The sequence below is a fragment of the Haliotis rubra genome, unplaced genomic scaffold (genome assembly GCF_003918875.1).
Source record: "Haliotis rubra isolate DU_JTF1 unplaced genomic scaffold, ASM391887v1 Scf410, whole genome shotgun sequence".
Classification (NCBI taxonomy): domain Eukaryota; kingdom Metazoa; phylum Mollusca; class Gastropoda; order Lepetellida; family Haliotidae; genus Haliotis; species Haliotis rubra.
Window position 1 is genome coordinate 56,245 of NW_025767092.1, and position 17,666 is coordinate 73,910.

Genomic DNA, 17,666 nt, shown 5'->3' on the forward strand with positions numbered 1-17,666 from the left:
GCCAGAACATCAACGTGGCAGTTGTTGGACTAGCCACGATGCATAAGGCAGCTGAGATGACAAAGAACAGAGCTCCACTAAAAGCCAGGGCACAGATGTAAGTAGCTGAGTGAGTGAGTGAGTTTAGTTTTACGCCACACTCAGCAATATTCCAGCTATATGGCGGCGGTCTGTAAATAATCAACTCTGAACCAGATAATCCAGTGATCAACAGCATGAACATTGATCTACACAACTGGGATATGATGCCATGTGTCAACCAAGTCAGTGAACCTGACCACCTGATCCCGTTAGTTGCTTCTTACAACAAGCATGGGTTACTGAAGACCAATTCTAACCCAGTCTAAGTAGTCACAAAATAGACCAACGTAGATCTTTTGTGTGGTTTCCTATTAAGTTACTCATTGTGTTTTGATGGTTTCAGTAAGATGTGTGTAGTCACATACAAGAGATTCCGTCTTTCCATTTCTCTCTTCTCTCGCCCCACCTCCCTAATTATCCCCCCGCAACGCGTTTTACGGGAGGTATTAAAATGGACTCCGTCCGTGCGTCCGTCCGTCCGTCCGTCCGTCCGTCCGTGCACATTTGTCTTTTCCGGAGCAGACTCTAAAACTGTTCTCTATTTCTTCACCAAACTTGGCGGATTGATAGATCTGGTGGTGTACTGGTGCCTTTTGGTAGTTTTGGAATTCTGAATAAAATATTTTTGGCGTTTCCATGGCAACAAGTTCGACTTAGACTGAAATTAGTAGTAGTACTCTTTTCCGGGAGCAGAACTCTAAAACCGTTCACTATTTCTTCACCAAACTTGGCACATAGATAGATCAGGTGGTGTACTGGTGCCTTTTGGTAGATTTGGAATTCTGAATAAAAACATTTTTGGCGTTTCCATGGCAACAAGTTCGACTTAGACTGAAATAAGTGGTAGTACACTTTTCCGGAGCTGAACTCTAAAACCTTTCACTATTTCTTCACCAAACTTGGCACATAGACTGGTCTGGTGGTGTACTGGTTCCTTTTTGGTAATTCTGGAATTCTGAATAAAATATTTTTGGCATTTCCATGGCAACAAGTTGGACTAAAACAGAAATTAGTGGTAGTGCACTTTTCCGGAGCAGAACTCTAAAACCGTTCAATGTTTCTTCACCAAACCTGGCACATACATAGATCTAGTGGTGTACTGGTAACTTTTGGTAGTTTTGGATTTCTGAATAAAGTATTTTTGGCATTTCCATGGCAACAAGTTTGACATAGACTGAAATTGGTGATAGTGCTCCTTTATGGAGCAGAACTTTAAAAACCTTTCAATACTCTTCTTCCACTTTTCTATATTCACACCTAAATATTTGACATAATCATAACTCGTAGACATAATCATGAAGAGTATTTTGCCATTGCGGGGGATATTGATGACTTTGTCTTCTTGTTCCACACTCTTATGGAACCAAGTTATTTTTTCACCACCCCCTCCACAATGTACAGGGTCTATATTTTTATGGAGGGACAACTTCTTTGTTGCAATGGATGCGACGTAACTACGGTGTAGATGCCAGATTCAGACACGTGCATACTACTTGTTTGATTACGGTGTTCGCATCTACGTGAAACATCTACACCTGATTTGTGACCTGAGCTCTATGCACAGGACCACACGCCGCCACATAGAATATGTGGTAAGACTACATTTCTGCAGTTGAATTGACAGTCCCTCATCTCCTTTATATCATATTTAACAACATTACATAAGAACTGTATTTTCTGGTAGATATATTGATATTAGAGGCGAGATGGTACTGTGAGCTGAATGCTGTAATGTTTGTGAAATACTATTCAAAGCAGGAATCAATCCAACTCACTGGCTCACTGTTCTATAAATTTAATCCAGATTGGCAACCAAGAATATGCTGAAAAGAGGTGCAAAGACTGTAGAGCAACGTGAAGAGCGATATGCATTCCTGAACGAATGCGAAGAATTTGAAGATGACATTTCCTGCAATTTGCGTCAGTGGGTAAGTAATCAAGTTAAATGAATGATAATTTGGGGACAAGATTCTATTAATGCCTGGTCATCCAACTGGGCAGATATGGGGAAGGTGAAGGTCACTAGACTGAAACAGGGTTGTTTTTTATAAAAAGGTTGGTATTTAGGCTGGTTGGTTTGTTGTTTAACACCACACTCAGCAATATCCAGCTATATGGTGGCGGTCTGTAAATACTCGAGACAATCCAGTGATCAACTGCATGAGCATGGATCTATGCAATTGGGATACAATGACGTGTGAACCAAGTCAGTGAATCTGACCTACGGATCCGTTAGTCGCCTTTCATGACAAGCATGGGTACTGAAGACCAATTCTAACGCAGATCTTGTATTTAGGATAATTGCGAAATGGGATTGAAATACTTGAACTGATCATGTTTTTGTTACTTCACTGACTTTTCCAATGATTGGAGGCTTCAGTTAATCAAAGAACTACTGCACTGAAGTGCTAAAATGGTGGAATATTTTCTCCTATGAAGAAATATTCAATATAGAGTCACTTTATTCTAATCCCTTTGTTTGGATTTATTCAACTGGTATCACTTGTTTCTGTATGAATAAAAATTACAATGACGCCATAAGAAACAACTAGTAACATGAACAAAAAGGACACCAAGTTTATAACACAATATTTTAGATAGCCAATCTTCAAAAATATTGAATCGGAGAAATTGAAAAACATTGAAAATTTATTTTATGTTATGTGAGTATACCCAGTATAGTTTGGTTTTAATATCCTGCTGCTTTAATAATTCGCTGCTTTAGGACACATAGGACACTTTTGTTTGTGGCATGACACAACTCACTCACTCAGTCACTCATACCCGTGAGGATCTGGGTTAGAATATTGATCTTCAGTAACCGTGCTTGTCATAAGAGGTGACTAACGGGATCGGGTGGTTGGGCTTGCTGACTTGGTTGACACATGTCATAGGTTCCCAGTTGCGCAGGTTGATGCTCATGCTGTTGATCACTGGATTGTCTGGTCCAGACTCGATTATTTACATACCGCCGCCATATAGCTGGAATATTGCTGAGTGCGGCGTAAAACTAAACTCACTCAGTCAGTGCAATCAAAGATATGGAAACTCATTACATATTATATTTTTCCAGGAATTAGGTGAAGCAACAGATAGGTCCCACAGAATTGCTCACCAGTCACACCGGGCCAAATTGCACCAGCTCCACGGAGCAACCTCAAAAGTGGCAGCTGTCCAGAAGCTCCAAGTCAGCAATATGGACGCGTATGAGGAGTATCGGAAGTATAAGTGTTAAAGTTCATCACATGCAGTCGGATGTCTGCATGTTTAGAGAAACAAACAAAAATGTAATCACTAAAAAGACTTGTATTTGTCAAAGCCAACTCCACGGAAAAGGGGCGGTGGGGTAGCCTAGCGGTTAAAGCGTTGGCTCGTCACACCAAAGACCCGGGTTCGAATCCCCACATGGATACAATGTGTGAAGCCCATATCTGGTGTCCCCTGCCGTGATATTGCTGGAATATTGCTAAAAGCGGCATAAAACCACACTCACTCACTCTCTTCATGGAAAAGATGCTTCTAGAGTTGGCCCAAATGTTGTCTGTCAACTGTTCAGATGTTGTTATGTGATGCAATGTATGTTAAGGATATAAAGTGAAATCTGTATAAAGCGGCACCCCACGGGACCGAAATAAAATGCCGGTTTAGACATTGACAATAATTTTCCAACATGGCTGCCATGGGTATTAAAATGGACTCCGTCCGTGCGTCCGTCCGTGCACATTTGTCTTTTCCGGAGCAGAACTCTAAAACCGTTCACTATTTCTTCACCAAACTTGGCACATAAATAGATCTGGTGGTGTACTGGTGCCTTTTGGTAGTTTTGGATTTCTGAATAAAATATTGTTGGTGTTTTCATGGCAACAAGTTTGACATAGACTGAAATTGGTGATAATGCTATTATCTGGAGCAGAACTTTAAAAATGTTTCAATACTCTCCTTCCACTTTTCTATATACACACCTAAATATTTGACATAATCATAACTCGTAGACATAATCATGAAGAGTATTTTGCCATTGCGGGAGATAGTGATGACTTTGTCTTCTTGTTATCTCTATAGTGCCTTTGATCTTTTGTAATTGTGCAACAATGTATTGGATTAAGGAACCTTGATTGGACTGCTCATACCCATGCCAGTTTAGAGCATTTGATTCACCTCCTAATCACTACTTCCTGATTATCTAGCATGCCAAGAGGATTAATTAGTGTATTGGATTATTTGATTTTGATTGGACTGCTCTTACCCATGCTGGTTTAGACATTGTTAATTACAGTTAAAATTGCTTGTTGGGACCGGAAAGTCATGCTAGAATACGAAATAGACAGGTGCCGGATTAGACAACATTTTAATGATCACAATATCGTTGTAAAATGGTGGGACCAAAATTTTATGCCAGTTTTGCCAGTGTGCCGAATTAGACAGGTGCCGGTGTTGGCAAGTTTCACTATATCTGTCCTTGTTCAGTCTACAATATTCACTCCTTGTAAGCCAACACACAAGCCTCGTGCATCGCAGTTACGTGATGCAATGTATGTTAAGGATATATCTGTCCATGTTCAGTCTACAATATTCACTCACTATAAGCTAAAAGACATGCCATGATTTGACATAAATGCGCCTACAGCCATTGATACCAAGACCAATGTATCATAATGTATTCGGACACCCGAATGATGATGTATTTATGTCTTTTAAGTTAGTCTAGTTCAGAGAAGGTATTGTTATGAAGGTTAAAACTGTTGTAAATAATATTGTTTTTTGTGAGATGCGTGTCTACAAATTATTCATTACTGTTTACTTGTTGTTTTTTAAAATTCTGTTTTCACTATTTAAGGAAAGTTTTTCATGCCCAATGCTTACCCCCAAAGGGAATTCATGTATTCATATCTATTCGATGGGGATATCGAATGTGATACTTGTTTTTCTACAGTGAATTTATTAGAAATTTTATATGATTATGTACAAGTAGTTTTGTCACTTTTGTTCATTAAATCATTTTGCTCATGTTTATGTCATTGTATGGTGTAAATTTTTGCATTTATTGCAAATTTTTATATTGTTGCTCAGTACTGACCCAATGCTGTGGGCATATCGTAAAGCCCCTGTTTTATGTGTAATATAAGACAATTTAAATAAAAATGATTTTTTCAAACATTGTGTCATCACTTATCATGTATGACTCATATATACTGAGAGAAACATATAAAGGATCACGGGAAAATTCAAGCGTTCCTTTAATATTTGTCTGTTTTCATCACCCGCTTTGAATAGCGCTGTGGTGATGAAAACTGGAAAATAATACAGGAATGCTTGAATTTTCCTGTGATCCTTTAATTTTTAAACTTATCGTATCTCACGATTTGCGCTTCTTTCTCTTGCTTTGACGCTGAGTGGAACGAATGAGAACTTTTCCCGTAGGCCTCTCTTGTCCATACGCCCGTGTTCCCAAGTCTGCTTTCTTTATAGGACAGGTCCCTTACTAAGTCCCTGGCTAAGCGTGCAGCACGTTCCCCTGTCTACCCACGTGACTTCCTCAGAGTGAGCATTCTCTTCTTGGAGCCAATGACAGTTATACGTAACCATCGTAATCTGAGTAGAGGGGTGCTCATCCATCGCGTGAGATAGGATAAATATATAATTTATATACAATTTATATTAAAATTTCCAAATTTTTAAACTTATCCTATCTCACGATTTGCACTTATCCCACGGTTGGACGGCGGGTCACAGATTACCCTAAGTCAAAAGGCACTGAGAGTATATACTGTATAGGCTAATGACAACCGTAGATAGCGCTGAACAAGGGAGGCTGCTTCTGACTAGCATAGTACTTATACTAATGATGGGTTCTCCTGAACCCCTTGGCGTACTAGGCATCATCGCTCCTAAGGAGTGGGTGCTCCTGAGAAATGTGGTGTTCGGCCACAGGATCCGACTAAAATATAAGTACCTATACTAATGATGGGTTCTCCTGAACCCCTTCGCGTACTAGGTATCATCGCCCCAAGGAGAGGGTGCTCCTGATAAATGTGGTGTTCGGCCACAGGATCCGACTAGCATATATAGTACTTATACTAATGATGGGTTCTCCTGAACCCCTTCGCGTACTAGGTATCATCGCTCCCAAGGAGTGGGTGCTCCTGAGCGATGTGGTGTTCGTCCGCAACCCTTGCATGCGCAGAGCATGCGATAAATATCCACTGGCATGTTTCCGGTTTGGTCGTATGTTTATCGATAGTGTAAACACTCCAAAGAAAACAGAGGCCGGGATTTGTTAAATAAATAGCTTCATTTATGTTAACAAGCTCTTGTATAAAGACATCTCACCACCACCGTCCTTCCCGCACATCCCCTTCTCACAACTAAACAAACACATCTCTGATGGAATTGCAACCAAAATAGGACATGAGTTATTGAAAAGCAGAGGCAAATGGAAGTATACTCAGCTATGAACAGTTGTCACAACGTAAATAAGTTTCATAACAGCTTTTATTTAGAGTGCATTTATACTATCGATAACATACAACCAAACCGGAAAGATGGCAGTGGATATTTTTCACACGCACTGGGCATGCGCACAGTGAGTTGAAAGGAATTGTGAAACCAACGAATTCTTCTTGTCGCACCACTGTGTGGACGCATTGTGGGAGTTCTCAGTTTTCCTTACAAGTTAACATGAGAAATTTATCATGGGTAGTTGACCCTAAGTAGCATAATTTTGCGCATGCTGTAACAATATTTTCTTCCTCGGATCCCCACTCGTCATGTGTGGGTTGTATTGACCTGTGTTCCTGGAGCAAACGTTGTCCGATATGTGCCCCCTTATCAAGGACGTTTTTAGAGCATATAGACATGCTTGCTCCCGTTGGCTGGCAGACAGAGCTCGTTACACTTCAACAGTTGATCACCTTACAAAGCCCCTGCTTTCAACTACCAGTATTAACTGCTCATCGTTCGGAGATTCCCATGTTGGAAGGTGATGATTTTATTGGCACATCATCAGATGTCTACTCGTCACTCCGCCTCATCGAACCGGTCTGTGTTGCCAGCTGACTCACACAGCCGATGTACATCGACAAATCGCTGAACCGATTCACCACACCGAATGGATTCACCAGGCTGAACCATTTCGCCATGGTGTATTGGATTACGACATTGACTCAATTCACCATATAAGACTGTTTCTTATCGCCGAAACGGTTCACATCATCAATTCAATTCACAGGACCGAAACGGTTCGCCTCGCCATAACGGCTCTCTTCACCGAAACGATTCACCTCGTTGAACCAATTCACCTCGGCCGGAACATTTCACCTCGCCTCACCGGTTCATCTGATCGTTCTAGATCTCTCCATCAGCTGAGATCATTTAAACGTTTCGGATTACCGAACCGATCCAGATCACAACGCCAATCCAGATCACGGACTGATTCAGATCACATCAACGTTCGGGCTCACCACCCTGAACCGATTTACCAGCCCGACTCGTACCGTTTCACCAGTCCGAACTGCTTCCTATCGCTGAACCACTTCACCTGGCCATACAAGATCACTGAACTGTCAGCATCCGTCAATAATCCGTTCCTCGGACATTGCCTACCAATTGAGCTGATTCACGAATTGGGCGATTCACCACTTGTGTTATTTCCAACACGGCGCATCTTACCAGCCTATCAGAGCCTATGCAAATTGTGTCTGGGATGCCTCCCAAGACACTTAACCCACATTGAACCTCGTCTTTGTTTTCATGGTTCGGTCTATGCCAGTCGCCTATAAGATGCAGGAATTGTTTTGGTTGATTCGACACACATGATCGCATGGTTTGCCGACCACCTACAGCTACCTAGAGCAAGATACCAGATGTTCTATTGATTACATTCAACATGAAGGATCAGGACTTGTCAACACTGTTTTGTTTTAATCTTCAACGAGGTTCGTGAACTTGCATCTAGATACGGCCAAATTTGTCGAACTCTGCTAGTTTTCAACACGATCCTAGTTTTCAGGGCATCTGTGAGGCGCTGTTTTTGTGTATCGCTGGGTGCAATCATTGCAGATGGTTCGTCATCTTCAGCTCCCTTTGTTTTTCATCATCAGCAAGTTTCTGGACAGATGACAGATGGGTCAAGTTTTTGTGCATGGTACCAGCAGTGATGCCTTGTCAAGTAGCCAGCATAGCTTAGCCCGGAATTTATGGGTTGTGACTCGCCCGGTTAACCGAAGACCGTGTTGTCCGTTTTTTGTCACTATTGTATCGTGGGTAAGGTTTGCAAATGGCGGACTACTGTCTGTTTACCAGAATTTTGATGATTAGAGTGACTATGAAGTGCCGAGGCAGACTTGTCTTGGTCCCACAAGTCGGATATCAAGTCCAGCCTTTACATGCTAGTAACAATGAACGGTGCCATTCCCGGTAAGAGTGATTGTGTCGGGATTTCGACAGCCAGTAGAGAGACTGCTTGTCAAGGGTGACAGACAGAAACACCCGTGAACGGTTTGACTGTGGCTGGGTTACTCGGTTTTCTACACTAGCTCAAGCACTGAGTTCAGAGGTCACTGCAGTTATGTCCGGACTGTCATCAGGCAGCGATCTCCTACCTTTATTTTTCCACCTGGCGAACCATCATTATGTTCAGCCAACCAAAACGTTCCTGAGGTCGCCGATCCTACGAATTTCTTCAATTCGATTACAATGTGGACGTTCCTGTAGATTGACTGGCAATCTCCATGCGCCGAACCTACTACATTCAGCACTCCATTAGTACTGGCATGGTAGCTGGACTAATTGAACGTTCCTATCTCAGGAGATATCTCTTTGTCAGAGGCAAGAGTTGTTAGACCTCTCATTTCCCTCGACCTGCGAGACGCCTACCTTCACATCCCGATACATCCTGACTATCGGAGGTATCTTCGATTTACTTTCAAGGGGGCGTCATTATAAATGGAGGGTCCTGTTGTTTGGCATAAATACATCCTCGTGGCTTTTTACGCAGGTACCCAATCCGATAACAAGCTTCCTGCCACCTGCAGCTTCGCCCTCTTCAGATGTTTCTGTGCCCATACATCCGGGACGACAACCCCAGGGAGTTGATTCGTCTTTCCGCACAACCACATTCAGTCTTTCATTGGCGGCTCAACGAATGGAATGTTTCATACCGACTCAACACCTGTTCGTTGATGCATCTCTCAAGCTGGGTCGCTCACTTCTCCATCAAGTGGCCTAGCAGTGGTCATCAGGAGAGACAGCCCTTCATATCAACTAAATGGAATTCAGCACTGTCATCATGTGGAAGTCATAAGATGATGTTGTGTAACTGAACGTTAGAATTGTGAGTTTTCCAATTCAATTACCCCTTCACCCTCCATGGGACGTTGTGTGTGGGGGGTTGTTTCAAAGCAGGGGCTGACCCGATACTAGTCATCAGACCTTGGAAATCGTGGTAATGTGACTGATTACACTCGCTCAGCTGCGTCCTTTCACTTTTGTGAAGGTAGTGAGTGAACACCACATTGCTCGGGAGTCCCGGTCCCTGGGAGCACTTGTGCTTAGTAAGTCAATGGGTTCGAACTAACCATTGCATGTAGTGACCTTGGTAGTTGTTGACCTATACCTTGTCGTTGCTTCCTACGGATGTAGAAGTGTTCGACAATCTCACTTGCTGACCTTTACTCCACGGAGCAATCACTTCAGTGTAGTGAGTCCTTCCCGATTTTCCTTATGAATTTTGTAGCGTTCAAGCTCCTAAGTACCTTAGCACACCGTTGTGACCTAACTGTGGTAATTAGTGGAAGTCTTGTGGTGTTGTTTTGGTAGTGAACGTTAAACTTGTGAGCTTTCCGATTTAGTTTCTTTTTCCCCTCTTCGTGATGGGGTCTGGGGGGCTGTCTCGAAGCAGGTACGGGCCCGATTACTAATCGTAATTACGGGGGTACTCTGATAAATCATGGCGAAGCAACGTGGCTTGGCTAGTTGCATTTTCTTGCGTATGCAAGGGTTGAGGCTGAACACCACATCACTCAGGAACACCCTCTCCTTGGGAGCGATGATGCCTAGTACACCAAGGGGTTCAGGAGAACCCATCACTAGGTCCTGTGGCCAAACCCCACATTGCTCAGGAGCACCCACTCCTTAGGAGCGATGATGCCTAGTAAGCCAAGGGGTTCGCGAGAACCCATCACTAGTATAAGTGCTATGCTAGTCAGAAGCGTCCTCCCTTGTTAATTGCTATCTACGGTTGTCATTAGCCTATGCAGTATATACTGTCAGTGCCTTTTGATTTAGGGTAATCTGTGACCCGCCGTCCAACCGTGGGATAAGTGCAAATCGTGAGATAGGATAAGTTTAAAAATTTGGAAATTTTAATATAATTGTATATTTATATATATACTTATCCTATCTCACGCGATTGATGCACACCCAGCCTCCCCTCTACTGAGATTACGATGGTTACGTATAACTGTCATTGGCTCCAAGAAGAGAATATCACTCTGAGGTAGTCACGTAGGGTAGACAGGGGAACGTGCTGCACGCTTAGCCAGGGACTTAGTAAGGGACCTGTCCTATAAAGAGAGCAGCCTTGGGAACACGGGCGTATGGACAAGAGAGGCCTACAGGAAAAGTTCTCATTCGTTCCACTCAGCATCGAAGCAAGAGAGAGAAGTGCAAATTGTGAGATAGGATAAGTATATAAATATACAATTTATAATAGAATTTTCAATAAGATGTCTTTGTTTAACCACCTGTTCATTTGTTTGACGAGACAGTTTAAAGCAATCCTAGAGCTAACATAATCATCACCGCCTTTCTTTAACATAGTCTAATGGCAATCATACTGCAAAGATTGCAATGTATTAGAGGGTTTAGCAGTTGATTGCTTTTTATAAGAGGGTAAGATGTGTTAAACACTATCTTTCCTTTGAGGTTTTGCTAATACTCACCATGTGTTCTTTATTAAGATTTGAATCAGTTACAATGTTTCCTCAGATTTTGTCAGAAGAAAACGCTGGCTGCACTGAAGCTGCTGTTGCCGGAATAACAGTCAAGTTCAGTGGTTGCCATGGCAGCAGATGTCTCAAGTCATCAAGCAGGAAGTCGGATCACACATTGGATCAGCACCAATATCACTCTGGGTGGGTATCTGTGATTATAGTCAGAGTGGTATTACATGTGGGATCAGCACTAGTATTGCACTATATGGGTTTCTGTTACAGTACTCAGTTTTATTACCCACGTGGTCAACGTATGGGAGTTGCATACTAATCTCGTACGTCACACGTGTGTCGTATCGCGTTGACCTGTGTCGTAACGACTTGACCTGAGATTCTAACGATTTGATTGGATAACCGATGACCTCTCAGTTAGGTCATGTTGTGACGGAACTACTTTTTCATTCATAACAAACACGTGGATCCATTCATTCTACAACTAAATGCATTGTGGGAATGTAAACATCGCTAACGCTGCCGTCGCTGTTTTATTGTGAGTCGAACTGAGACATTATACCCGGCCGAAAAAACGTAAACGCAATGTTTCCACCAGTGATGTTAGCCGAATGAAGCAACTGCAAACCAAGAAACGGGTGCAACGGAGTAGTTTACTGTAGGAGGCTGTACGAGGCTAAGACAACTGACATGCATCGTGACGTCGCCGTTACCAAGGCAGTGACGCCATTACAGTGACGCCATGCAAATATTGTACTACAGTACAAAACTCTTCCGCAACCTCTTTATGAAACCGGTTTCGCTTTGAAACCAAAATATTAACAAAACTACGCTATTTTGTCAATTTAATGCATGTAAGACGTGGTAATAATAATATTACCACCGCGAGGTTCATTATCTGAATTATACGAAACTGTGATCTTCCTATAGTATCGACCTCGCCACCGGGTCAGATACCATAGGAAGGACACTCGCTTCAGATAATTCGTATGTAATGAGACCTCGTGTAGTATACTCTCTATGTATCACATGGGATCAGCACTTAATCACACAAGATGGGTATCTGTGGCAGTACTTGACAAGTTGTATCACACTAGATCAGCACTTACATCACACAGGATGGGTATTTATCATGGCAGTACTCGATGAGTTGTATCACATGGGATCAGCGGTACTATGACTCTACATTGGTATCTGTCAGGGATCAGTACTTATATCACAGTAAATTGGTTTCAGTGTTGCTTCCACACATGGGATCAGCAATTATATTGTGCAAGTATTAAGATACATCTTGTATATTTTGGCAATTCCAGGTATGATCCAAAGTGAACTTACAGGATCCAGCATCAATGCCCTCTGTACCAACCTGTTGCTAGGCAACCATAAATATGAAACTGTGAATATTTTCAGCCACTGTTTGTCATGTTCTTCTTCGATTATCTATCAACTGCTGTGAAAAAGTTAGAATATTCCTGACAAAATCCTTGAACTGTTACTGTTGGGATTTCTGTCATATATGGAAGTGAGCGAGTTTGGTTTTATACTGCTTTTAGCAATATTCCAGCAAATCACAAAATAGTACAATGTGTGAAGCCCATTTCTTGCGTCCCTCGTGATATTGCTGGAATATTGATACAAGCAGTTTAAAACCTGTGGGGAACTGAACCTCGGTCTTTGGCATGACAAGCAAACACTTTAACACTAACCCACACATACAGGTGGAGGTTTGGTGAATGGAGCAACTGTGACAGTATGTGAAGATAAAATATATTTTACCTGCAGTTATTATTGCAAGTCAACAAAACTGCATCCAATCTGCATGATTTGTAGAGAATATTGACCACGTTAACCTCCTGTTTTTTTGTCTGACTGACTGACTGAGTTAGGTTTTACGCCGCTTTTAGCAATATTCCAGCAATATCACGGCGGGGGACACCAGAAATGGACTTCACTCATTGTACCCATGTGGGGATTCGAACCCGGGTCTTCGGCGTGACGAGCCAACGTTATACCACTAGACTACCCCACCGCCCCCCTGTTTTTTTGTGTATCATAAATATCATATGTTAAGAATAAAGTGCTATATTTATTGGATTGGTTCATACATTGATAACCATTCATTGCATGATAAACCTCACAATCTGTTTTAATTTACTTACCGGTAACTGCAAGATGTGATGATCTATCTTGTCTTTCCTACTCAACTTTGATAAGGATATTCCAACTGATCCTCTGTATGAGAGTGTGGGTGGGTTGGGAAGGGGACAGAGAGAGAAAACAACATGAAATATTTTACAGCAAATGAGCTAGGATTAGTTACGGTTTCTCTGTCGCTGGTGAATGAATGGTGTTGATCTTTAGTCTTTTGCAAACTACTTACTGGATTCAGTAACAATGGCCACAATCTGTACCAGTAATTCTGAGTATAAAGTGGGTTGTTCCATATACTTATGGACATTTGAGAGTTGAAAGTATCAAATATCATCCCAACACAGAAACTCATCTGAAAGCAGCCGGTTTCTCTGATGACATAAGGGTGGTGGGGTAGCGTGCTGGTTAAAGCGTTCGCTTGTCACGCTGAAGTCCCGGGTTCGATTCCCAACATGAGTAAAATATGTGAAACCCATTTCTGGTGTCCCTGCTGTGGTATTGCAGGAATATTTCTAAAATCAGTGTAAAACTAAACTCACTCCCCCACACAGATGACATAATGTATTCAATGTGCAGCAAGAACAGTGGATGATGTCATATTCTATTTTTCTCAAGAACAAAGAACTGTGATGTCATGTGGTTTCAACTGACCAATCAGCATTGAGAATTGTTAAAATGTGCATCCGAACTTGAAAGGTATTGCAGTTGTTCTTCCCATGTTTGTAATGAAGAAGTATCTGTATCAAAATCGAGCAGTGGATTAGCATGAATGGGTTTGACTAAATAGATTTTGTATTCATATGTTGCGATGGACTAGCTCACCATGTATATATACAGTTGTATGCCATTTCTTTCTACCGCAGATCTTTCATAAGGTAACAACAACACAATAAACAAGGATCCAGTTACTTCTGAGTTTGCTGCTTTGTTTTGTCATGCTCTTCTTCTGCCTTAAGAAGCAGTGAGGTGGCACAGTGGATATGGCAATCCTTGCCAGGCCTGACATTGTGTGAAACCGAATAGCTAGAGTGATAAGAACCTCAGGTGTTCATAAAAATGACATCTTTTATAGTGATACAGTTCCTGATTTGATAAATGACAGGTTACTGTGGTGATCATGGAATATTGCTGGATTTGGATTTGCAATGAATATATGTTAGCATCATATGGTTACTCCTTAGTTATATGGTATAAATCTAAAAAATGAACCTGTGTCACTGGAATTTCTTCCACCAGTAATGAAACAGTCCCTAAAGTGTCTGGCTCATTCCTTGGATTAATTGGTGTATATATCTCTTCAAGAATTTGGGTGGTGTGATAGCCCAGTGGTTAAAGCATTTGCTCATCATGCCGAGGACCCGGGTTCAATCCCCTCATGGGTACAATGTGTGAAGCCCATTTTTGGTGTTCAACCAGTGACAGCTGATAAACTCAGATAGTGCTTAAAGTGGTTAGTGCTTTGTTTCTCCAGTGAAAATATCAACAGAATGAACATGCACCACTGTGGAATTTGCTCCACCAGTAAAGTGACAGCTGGTGAACTGAAATAATGCTTGGTTTCTCTAGTGTAAATCTCTGCAGAATAAACATGCATCACTGTGGCATTTGTTCCACCACTGGAGTGACAGCTGATCACCTGAAATAGTGCTGAAAGTGGTTTAATCAGTGCTTGGTTTCTCTAAGATATTTATCTAAAACAATGAGCATGTGTCCCTTTGGGATTCCCCCACCAGGAATGTGACATAGTCCCTTAGATCGTAAGTGTAAATCATGCTGAATGCTGCTCCTTCGGTGCTTGGTTTCACCTGTGTAGATGTGTCACAAGTCATATATAGATCATCGTCAGAAATATAATGTAAGTCATCCCAAAAAGGGAACAATGCATTAAGACTCTGTATGCGCGTGTTCGACTTATTATATCTGCGAATCGAAGTACAATCAGATAGAGCATTAAGGTGTCTCACAGTCCCTGAACCACATTTCCCCCCTACTGCCTAGCCCTCCCTACAACGCTAAAGCCCTAAATGAAGCAAGTCTAGATTTCCTCCTGAATCTCTCAACTCACTGGGGCTCCTTTTCAATTTAAATGGGTTTATTTGTTACTATCAAAATTATATATATTCAGGGTCTAAGCGTTAGTCTATTAGAGCGTCTGCCGGGTGAGCGGAAGGTCGGTGGTTCCATTCCGTAATTGCATTATACCAACATTAAAAAAACAAGATCTGTTAGGTCGGCTAGCTTTCCGCTGGCTCTGTAAAACTTCCGGATTTGATTGATTGTTGTTTAATGCTGCAGTCAGCGATATTCCAGCTATATGGCGGCGACCTTTAAACAATCGCACCTGGACCAGACAAACCAGTGATTGAGACCATGGGCATCGATCTTTGCTGTTGATGTTCTGTCAACATTCTGACACGTGTCAACCAATTCAGCGAGCCTGACCACTCGATCCCACTCGTACGTGAATTTATATATGAAGAGAATCGAGCATTCGCGTAAGAATACTTAGCGGTACACCAAGGTGAAGGTCGTTCATGACGTCGGCATATGGTTGTGACTAATACAGTGCAAACATAACTCATGCTTATAATAAGATCTTTTGGTCTAAAAAGAACAACAAAAAGGTTTGCTTGGTAGTGTTTCTATTTTCATTGCGGGTAGTCACCTCATCAATATCAGTTTCTGATACCTGACGGAATCGATTCGTAGACCTCTTTGTTGTGATCCATAGATTGAAATCCTTAGTTGGTACCTTTCTTGGACGATAGCCTGTCACCCGTGCCACATAATCCGTACCTTCAATTTGAACGAAGTTCTCCGTTTCATGTTTTCCAAAGTCAATTACTGCATTAACGACTCCAAAACCTCTGTCATCAAATCTTACTGAATCACCAATTTTGATAATGGGGGCAGCCATGTTTGTTTACAAACTCGTCCACGCAACGTAAACTCGCGACATCAATGAAATGTTAAACGTTTTAGGATTCGCATGACATGTATGGAGTTTTGAGAAAGTAGTTCGTGGATTCACTTAGTTTGCACAGTTATCAGATTTGGATACCAAGTTTATCAGCTTGCTTTACTGCACCGATAACACCCTCCATTAGATGATAAAATACCTAAAATACTATCCCGAATCTTCACGGGTCTGGGAGGTCTGGACTACAGTACAAGTATCCACACACACGTGCACATATATGCAATAATCTCATACGCAACGTTATCCCCATGTCACCTAGCATTTTAAATATGACATGATAATGTTAGCCTCCCAGAGCTCATTGAATAGGCTGTATTAATATTTTATAATCTTAAATTCATCAGGTTATGATAATATGTAGAAGTATCCACACACACGTACACATATACGCATAATCTCATACGCAACGTTAGCCCCATATGTCACCCAGCATTTAAAATAAGACATGATAATGCTAGCCTCCCAGAGCTCATTGAATAGGCTGTATTAATATTTTATAATCTTAAATTCATCAGGTTATGATAATATGTAGAAGTCGTGTTTTTCTCTCACCCCTTACCACAATTGAGTATGAAGGAGGTCTCGGACTTTAACCACTTTGGTAAATAAACTTATCAGTGCTACTATATCAATATATTGAGGCGGCACATGATATACGTCCCTATCTCATAAGTTGTGAGGTATACGTACTGATTATTTTTTTGTAAGAATGTAACAGCTCAGGTCCTTCGAGTGTTTAACACTTTAAAAATGCCAAGATATATTCTACAATTAAACTGTAAACCAGCTTTGATGAACAGCTAAAAATTTAAGGAGACGAAAGCTTTTAAGTAATTTCATTTTATAATCGTGGTTCTTAAGGATTCTTCAGTGTTTAGCAAACAGAGGAAAAAGTAATTCTAAGCAATTATATACAAGTACCGTCTCCTTGGCAATGCAGGGGGCGTTTGGTATCATAGTAATTCATTGTACCGTGAAGCATTTCGAGTCGGGTTATCTAATAAAAATGTTATTTATTATTTTTAAAAATCTTTAATCCTCGCAAGGACGCGGGGGCCTGTGGTTAAAGGTCCGTATTTGAGTCCTGACATGGGTACAGTTTGCCAAGCTCATTTCTGGTACCTCGGGAACCACAATGATGTTGCTGGAACATTGCTTAAGGCAGGGATACTCTACAACCTTATAGAGTCTCCCTGCTTAAGGCAATGGGGCTTAAGGCAATGGGGCGCAAGTGCGTCTCATGCGCCGGTTTGCTGCGCACTGTTCAAATACATTAAGGGGAATCCCCTTCAGGTTTCCGCGAAGCCGCAGGCAGGAAACATTGCACAACAGGGTGCCAACACGGAAGTACCATTCTCAATGGCAAATTATGCTTGTGGTCAAGCCCGTTGTCCTGAATGGCTTTATCCTGAATCGATATTCCAAAAAAGAGAAAAAAAGAAAATAAGTGGCGTGTTTGTTTATCTGCTGTGTGCAGTGTTATGGAGGGGTGTAGGGCAGGTGGTGGTTTA

At 41.7% G+C, this 17,666-nt stretch overlaps 1 protein-coding gene across 1 annotated transcript in view; it reads left to right on the plus strand.

Moving 5' to 3' along the window:
* Nucleotides 1-17,666, plus strand: part of LOC124288056 (circularly permutated Ras protein 1-like) — a 56,155-nt gene that overhangs the window by 22,388 nt on the left and 16,101 nt on the right. Inside the window, exons 10-11 of the mRNA XM_046724626.1 lie at nt 6-97; nt 1,886-2,009. Coding sequence (XP_046580582.1) covers nt 6-97; nt 1,886-2,009 — 216 coding nt within the window. The remainder of the gene's footprint in view (nt 1-5; nt 98-1,885; nt 2,010-17,666) is intronic.